The 8,589-nt window shown below is 36.4% G+C and overlaps 1 protein-coding gene across 1 annotated transcript; it reads right to left on the bottom strand.

Annotated features, from left to right (window-relative positions):
* Positions 1 to 1,141: 1,141 nt before the first annotated feature.
* On the bottom strand, positions 1,142 to 7,730 carry tmem150b (transmembrane protein 150B). The gene is made up of 7 exons (XM_067460094.1): positions 7,579 to 7,730; positions 6,126 to 6,209; positions 5,984 to 6,043; positions 5,402 to 5,469; positions 5,198 to 5,325; positions 1,881 to 2,058; positions 1,142 to 1,771 (listed from the first exon to the last, which is right to left on the bottom strand). The coding sequence occupies exons 2-7, from the start codon at positions 6,188 to 6,190 to the stop codon at positions 1,587 to 1,589; spliced, it is 684 nt and encodes a 227-aa protein (XP_067316195.1). The 5' UTR covers positions 6,191 to 6,209; positions 7,579 to 7,730; the 3' UTR covers positions 1,142 to 1,586.
* Between the last annotated feature and the right edge of the window lie 859 nt (positions 7,731 to 8,589).

The raw sequence follows: 8,589 nt of genomic DNA on the forward strand, positions 1-8,589 counted from the left end.
TTTTTCCCCACCCATTGAGAGCAATGTGTATGTGAAAGAATGTCATCATGAGACGCGCAGACTGCTCTAAACTGCTGTTTCCCATCCGAAAATCGTGTCCAACTCTGTTGTGTCCAAATTCACGTGCTTATTTTTTTGGCATACACATGACAAAAACCCAGATTGTGCCCTTCAATTAATCCCAGAGTGTGATGACAATGTATTTCTCATTTTCACATGAAACACATAAAGTTAAAATATTTATAATAATATAACACTATTTTGAGGTGGCTTTCTAAAAACAATACATATTATGTCCTTGAGATGAACACATGGACACAAATCTGAGACAACCAACCTCAGGCCTAGAGCGCTCTCTGCTGTCGACTTTGCATAAATGGACTTTCATTTAATCCAGTGTTTGTCGAAGCATTATAGGCTATGTACCAAATCAACCAGCTATGAGTTGAATCACAACATTACAAACTTTGATGTGAAGAAAAAAGTATTTGAAAATCAAACAAAAACACAAAAGTTCAAGACTGGGTAAAAACATACATACACACAGCCTATATTTTAAGTTTTTTTTGTAAAATATGGAAATATATTTTGTATATGCACATGTATTTGCAAATATGCAAATACATTAATTTTCAGAGTGTAGAAATTTGCAGTGATTCATGGGAGTGGGCGGAGCTAAAAAATGATTTGCTGCTTGTTTCGACTCTGTTCAGTGTCATGGGTAATGCAGTTTTTCACCACAAATTCCAATGTTAAACACAACCATTTAAAAAATAAGTTGCAATAATGTGCGCTGCCGTCTTCATCAGAAGCAAATACCATCGATTAACAACCTCATATCTCACAGTAGGGCTAAGAATCAATTCCCCTATGGAGAAAATGAATAGTTTTTACATTCAGAACCCAGCTGTTAAACTCTATAAGAACTATACCAGAACTATCGAGAACTATCACTTCAAAATGGACAAAATCAAGTTCCGCGCTACATTCTTTCTTGTTCGGGGAGCCATTTTACTTCACTTCAGAAGAAAAGACTATCACAACTCCTGTTTCATGCTGACTTCAAGTAGGGTTAACAGTTAACTAGTACCATTAACCTTGTTTGCTTTAAATGTTCACTTTATAGACTGTAACTCAGCAATTGTTAATATTGTCAATTTATATTCAATAACAGCTTTCCTTGGTTATAGTCAGATACAATTAAACTATTTATAACGGAATACATTTAACAACAAAGTCATTAAGGCATTGAGGTATTATTGTTTGTTGTACTGCAATAACAAGTGGAATACTACACTGATACCCATCCTCTCATATTACACTATAATCACCTTAAGTTTATAAAATATGTAAACAATATGCTCGTAAATTCAGCATAGCATTTCTGCAACATAATTACTATTGTAGAAATGTGGTTTTGAACAGTCTAACTCCAAGTGTGGTATAAAATGGGAGTGTTTTATATTATGTGTGTATTTGTGCATTTAGCAAAGTTGTGCAGGTTGTAGTCCAATGTTGTGTCCATATTTAATGTTGAGCTTGTTGCAGTTGTGTCTTGTATCTTATTTCCACTTGCCAGCTCTTCCTCAGTGAATCTCCTGTAATGTCCACACACCATTAGCCCTGGCGGTTTTCTGTACGGTGAGCTTGTGAAAGTCAATGTGTCTGAACTCTGCTGCAAAAATCCCAAACAGCGCAAAAAAACACATGACCATAGCCCACTCACACATGGCAGCTTCAGAGCGAAACCCTGTGATATGGAGAACAAGCACTGAGAACATAGAGGGTTAAGGACAACAAAATGAACACATGATAACGTCTAGTGACAATGCACTCATTTCAGGTATGAAATTGTGATGTCTAAAAGAGCTGAAGGATACTGCAGATGAGCAGACATGTACACATGCTGCAGAGGATGACACGCACAGGCACCGCCCACCTACGGTCATGTGACGGCAGGCTGAAGTACGTGAGCCACGCCTGGACCCAGAAGTAAGCCAAACCCAGGAAGAAGGCCAGGAACGCCCCAAGCAAATGAACCGACAGCAGTACAGATGGCTGAATCGACACACACATATGGACAAAAATCATGCATGTAAAGCAAATAAAGCAAACTTTACATTCAAAGCAAACTTCTTTTTTATTTTTCTTCGTCTAGGACTCCAAAAAAGTTCAAAACACCTTTTCACAGATAAACCGCTGAGGTGATGATACACAGGGCAATTTTTGGAACAATGTTGCGGGCAACCAGGTGAGACAATGGACTAGTTCTTTTAAAGGTGCCCTAGAATGAGTTGAAACAATATGTTAAATTGTTCTCTGATATCTACATAGAGGGTATGTGGCTTATTTAAGGGCAAAAATTGTCCAGATACAGTTTTACAGGTCCATTTACAACCATAGAAATTGTCCCTAGGATGTAATGGTCTGTTTTTGCCTTATTTGGAAGGGTCATGAATATTAATGTTGAGCTCTGCTCTGATCGGCTTATTTCAGAAGCTCACACAACTGCAGTTGTTTGGCGAAGCAGCTGGTGAGTCCTGACCGTCCTGACAGAACACAGATCGACTGAATAACACTTTCAGCAGAACATCTCAAATGGAGATTGATAAAATGCAGCTTACTTTTTTATTGGTGTTTTCAGATCATCCGTGCGTGAAAGAGAGAGAGAGCTCACTTGCATGGTTGCCAGATTGCTTATATTTAGGTAAAACACCGGATAGTATACGTGTTCTTTTCAGAGAAAAGTTCTGATTGAGGGATTTAAATTACTGAAATCTGGCAACTGCAAACACGTACACTCGAATGCTCCTCTTTTTCCCCCGACAAAACCAAAACCAGTGCTTTTTGTTCAAGTTTTTATTTTTTAAACTACATTTTAGACTCTTTTTTTGTCAACAATATTGCATGTTTATATAACGTTAGTCACTAGTAGGTTACATTAGTAGGCTACGCAGTGACTGTGATGTACTCTGAAATACAAGCATGCAAAAACATCATAATTCAGTTCTCAAAAATATTATTATTTAATTTTTTTACTAAATGAATTGAAGCCGTGTCAAATGACTATCATTTTAACTTATATGGTGGAGAAGATGACGTTATCTAGAAGGACTGAGTGAGTGATCTATAAGCAACTAAACTAATGTAGTATGACACGTATCTAATGTTGTATTTTGTAAAACAAAATAATATTAACCTACGCATTAGACACACTATTTAGTTTTGTATTGCACCTTGCATTATCTAGACAATGCTGTCTCTCTTAGAAACTTTCAATTTAATTAGAAATTTTTTAGACAGTCAATAAGTGGGAAAAAAAACACTACTTACTGCTTGCAGGAATATAGTTGGAATTGCCCCTTTCTTCAGTTTTAAACGCTGAGCGAAGCTTGCTTGATATTGTCCCAGGATTTAAAAAAAACTGTCCGCGGTGAAATGGGGAAAGCAAACAAACGATTTTGAATTAAACTGTTGCGCTATCCAATTATAATAAACATCAACCATGACTGTTGACATTTTGTATCTGTGGGAAGAGTATGAAAGCAGATCTGCCTATAATTCGGCTGCGCAGTTCCACCTGACAATGAACATGTGCTGTTATATGCAAATCATGGGGGCGAATATATTAATGATCCCAGCAATTGCGTCACAGTTGGTGCTATATTGAGATTCACCTATTTTTCTGTGTTGTTTTTCATGCACAAGCTTTACATAAGAAGGAGGAGGCAATGGTGTTTGAGACTCACAGTATGTGATGTCCAGGTACTGAACTCTTATTATTTCACTATGGCAAGGACAAGGTTAATAAAATCATTCTAGGCCACCTTTAAGAAGATGATACACAGGGCATTTTTTTTTTTCAAACAACATCACTCGACAACATTGCTCAAAAAGTTGCCCAACTTAAGGGAAAATCCCGAAATCACCCACTCTGCTGAGTGCGGTATGGAGTGGAGCAGGTATGACTTAACTTGCCAAAGTGCAGAAGTGAGTTAGCATTTTAGCACTTCCGGTTCCATCATCCTAAAGTAAATGGGTTTTTTATGGCATTTTGGTTAAATGGCTGAAATAAGGTCTGTGGTGAAAACAAGCTTAAGACACTTAAGACATTAACACAAATGTAGATATATCTTTGCAATTGTCTTTGCTATATCAATAGGCAATATATTTATATTTAACATGAAGTATAAGGCTTCCCTGTACATTAATAGCAGCAGCGCTGCGTCAGACACGCTTCTGGTGTGCAAAGACAGAGAAAACGCCAGGCAGCTGCCACACAGATGACACGCAACAAAAACGCCACACTCACGCCACGTTTGCAGTGTGTTTCCAGCCTTAAATGTCTTGAAATAGGCGGTTGCTAACAAGTAAATCTAAATGGGACTACAGACAGAGGCTGTCAGGGTGATTAAAAGTCGTCACACCGAACATTTTGTCCGAATGGGTTTTAAGGTAATACTAAAAGAGAGAAAAAATGTTTTGATAAAAACTAAAAGAGTTGTCGGAAGCTTGGTGTTAGTGAAGTGGAGCGGTAGTTCCTTTTAAGCCTAGTAAGCCGACCTTTAGCCTTTTACTTCTGCAGACTGCATTTACGCTTCAAAAGTTGTGTTCATCTGTAATAATTATCTTGATGGACAAAACGTGTAACTATCATAAACTTGTGTTGATCACAGAGCATGTTTTTTGTAATAATCCAAAACCTGTGTGATGCTAACTGCCAGTTGGCCTAAAAAGTGGCATCATACCAGTAGCACTCAATTTAGAGGAGTATGTGCTCTCAACAACGAGATAAACAAAATTGACAGCGGTGAGAAAACAGCAGTTAAGAAAGCATCTGATCATAGCGATGTGGATATATTTGCACAAGCTCTGCAAATCGCCACTTATTTTAAGCCTATCAAAATTAGGCATGCAGTATTTTTTTAAGTTTAAAGTATTCAGATATTTAACATCTGTTTTTTGTTGTACTTTGGCTACGCTACAGTAGATGCTCACACTATCGTTCATTCAAATTATATTACACCATTCAAGCACACTAAGACACAAAAATAAGAACTTAAATCTGTTCGCGCTTGAACAGATAAAAACACACAAAGTATGCCACAAAACTATAACCACAAATAAGGTTTCGCACAATCAGTAACTTCCATTTATTATTCACACACACACATATATACACACACATAAACTGTACCTGGAAGTTTCCTAGAATGGAAATGCCAATGCTAGAGATGAAACCAACCACCAGTCCGGCTGTATTTAAATGAGACGCACAACCCAAATCCCGGATCTGTTGAAATCTAATTGTGACAATCCACAGCGCTAAAGAAAGAAAAAGAGGTCACGCAGAGGATACAGTACAGAAAGCCTGTTTTTAAAATGAGATGACAGGACTCACCCAACACACAGCAAATGTTGCAGATCTGAGAAAACAGACAGCTCTGGGGGTTGTATGAGCCACACGTGCTAAAGGAATAACAATATTCATATTTAATTTTCTTTTTTAAATCAGGCTTGGCTAGTCTCAACTTTCATGCTGTACTTTGTTGGGAAGGGTAGTATGAAGGTGTGTGAATCTTTGGGTAAACAGCATATTGATGAAAATCAGGAATGACTTTTGTAAATTCAGAAAGAGCCACGAGATTCAACAATACTACAATATCACTGAGAAAATTGTGTTTTTACACCATAACACCAATGTCCGAGACTAATGAGACACATCTTCACTAAAACGAATGACCATAATCACATCCAAACAGTTTACTGAAATGGATGTCAATAACTATAAAGACTAGGCCGGGAGGATAATTAGATTGGATTGTAAGATCAGTAAATCGAACAAAATGATGAAATATTTAAGTCAAGAATGATTACAATGGGTCAATGACATGACATGCATATTTTTGTGTCCAAGTGCATTATTTCCTTCTTCATATTATATATAATTATATATAACTCCACTTTAAGTAGGACTACATACCTGATGTAAGGGAATTCTTCAGTTATATTAACAGTGTTATTGAACACCGCTATGGCATACCTAACAAACAAGTGCAGAAAGAGTCAAATAAAACAAAAAACAAAACAAAGATTTTGTCAAGAAATCTGAAAGAAACACTCACACAACCCAAAGACCAATTGTTCCAAACACTGCCAGAGTGACAGGAAGTAATGCCCACGCCCACATGATGGACCAATCAGATCACCTGTAGAAAGAACATGTGTCTCTTTACATCCTAAGAGATTACATTTATTAGCATATATACATTTAAACACATAACAAGCATTGCAATAATCTGTGCTTTCTGGCAACCGTTGTTGATATTTCAAATCACCAAAACAAACACGCCCCTATTTTGATAGCTCCGCCCCAATTATACGTAACAGGCAACGAATCTGTGGGTTACTATGGTTACTATGACTACAAATATTTAAAATCCTGGTAAACGGTTTTTTTTTCATGACAATTATTAGAAAATAATATTATGCTAAATGCAAAGCATTAGACAGAAAAAGGATTTCTGATAACAGCAGCATCCATTGAGTTGTCAAACCTATTGTTTTACGGTCTATGATAGATGTCAAGAGATCCATTCAACTATTTTTGACAGGAAAAAAAGACAACACAACCGCCACTTATGTAATTTTAGCCATAGGCTAAAATTGTTAATTTTTATAGCCAAAAAATTTACTTTACATTTAAAATAAAATTGGTGAGAAGTCTTTAAAGAGAAGTCAGCAAAGGATGTTGAAAATTGTAAAATTTTCAGGGAATCCACAATAAAACTGATGGACATGTCCAAAGTATTATCAGAGCACAGCAGTTCTTCAGTAATTTCAGTGAGGAGTAAAATAGTTTAAATTCATTCATAAAATGTTCAAAGCATGGGTGACAATTTCTCCACTAACAACAATGAATATGGTATTTAGCAAGTAGGAAAACAATATTGACAGTGTCTGATGTTAGATTGTTTAAAGTTAAACCATCAATGTAACAGAATGGATGGTAAATACTAAATACAGGGATGTTTGACATTTTTAAGGTTAGCCAGTCTCTGACATGACTCCAGAACCGGCTTGAAATGGAACGGGTAAAAAATAAATGTTATAGTGATTCATCAAAAAAATCACAACAAGCTAATTTAAATCGCTTATGAAGAAAATCGAAAGCTGGCTAAATCTTGCAACAAATTTTAAAATGTGTTTCTTAGGTGGAATTGGCCATTAAACTTACTTAGAAAGTGCCTTTCCTACCAGTTCAGAATATAGACAGTTTTTATTATAATGGAACAATTTGGATTTAAAAGCAGCAGTCTTATAATTAAAATTATCATCAACTTATAACAACTATATTATATATGTGTGTGTGTGTGTGTGTGTGTGTGTGTGTGTGTGTGTGTGTGTGTGTGTGTGTGTGTGTGTGTGTGTGTATACATACACACACACTTTTATTCAGTAAGTAATCAGCTGATCAGCCAATCAAGTGACACCAACTTGCTGTATACATATGGCCAAGTGTACTAAAGACCAAATGTCCAAATGTGAACAAAATATGATACAAGAAGTAAATCTTACCATGGGGTGATTTTAGTATCCGCTGGCAAACTAATCACTGTTATTCTATAAGAGGAGAATCGCCAGACTGGTTCAAGCTGAAGTTATAGTAAACGTGCAACAGGTTTCAAACCTTTGTGACTGTCACTATGGACTTTGCACCAGAATAATTGATTTATAATGGTACAACTACTGAGTCACTTAGAGGTGTGTGGTTATACAGTACAAACACTCTTGGCTGTCTTGTACCATTGCACATTTATACACCCACCAGTCATGATCAATTGCAAGTGACACCGAATCACTTACAGTTAATTGGATAATCTGTTGGTCCTTTTTTATTAGTTTTATTATACAGCCAGTTATTCTATGAATTGCCATGGTTAAGGAAAACATCTAAATAGCGTCATTATTACTTAACACCAGGTATATGATTAATGCTCAACGACAAGAACATAAAAATACCTTAAACCTTCAGGACTCAATAATTTTGGGATTTTCTTTTAATTTTTTTTTGTAAGATACTGTACTGTATCTCCTGACTGAAATTGTCAATTTAATATATACACCAGTACAAAAAGTGTCATACATGGTAATGCCCATTGTATTGTATTGTAATACCATTAAAGCTTTTATTCTGATCACAAAACCTCAATGTTCTCCTCGCAACTCAATTAAACTATTGAAGAAAATGTATCCCCTGACATTTCACTTGTCACAATACAAGTGTTTGTCATTTACAATCAGGGCCGTTTCTAGCCTTTCTGGCACCCTAGGCAAGATTCATATTTTGATTTCTATGATCTACATATGTGTATTTTAAGATGTTCTGAAGGCCAAAAAATTAGATAAGAATAGCTTGAAAACCATGTCACTCGGCGCCGCTTCGGATTGAAGAACACAGTGACACAAAGACTAAAAGACGGGACGAAGCCGTAGCCGAAGCCTTGCGCCAGTTTCATATGTTTTAAAGGTTAATCACATATTTTTTAGGGGGGGGCTGAGGCATAAGTTCATAAAAAAGGGCCTAGT

Source organism: Pseudorasbora parva, chromosome 2 (genome assembly GCF_024679245.1).
Source record: "Pseudorasbora parva isolate DD20220531a chromosome 2, ASM2467924v1, whole genome shotgun sequence".
Lineage (NCBI taxonomy): Eukaryota > Metazoa > Chordata > Actinopteri > Cypriniformes > Gobionidae > Pseudorasbora > Pseudorasbora parva.

Excerpts from the sequence above, each read along its gene's own strand:
- tmem150b (XM_067460094.1), bottom strand. The coding sequence starts at position 6,190 with ATGTGGGCGTGGGCATTACTTCCTGTCACTCTGGCAGTGTTTGGAACA. Across the intron at positions 6,044-6,125 it reads ACAATTGGTCTTTGGGTTGT|GTATGCCATAGCGGTGTTCA; the intron begins GTGAGTGTTTCT and ends CTTGTTTGTTAG. Across the intron at positions 5,326-5,401 it reads CAACATTTGCTGTGTGTTGG|CGCTGTGGATTGTCACAATT; the intron begins GTGAGTCCTGTC and ends TTCTTTCTTTAG.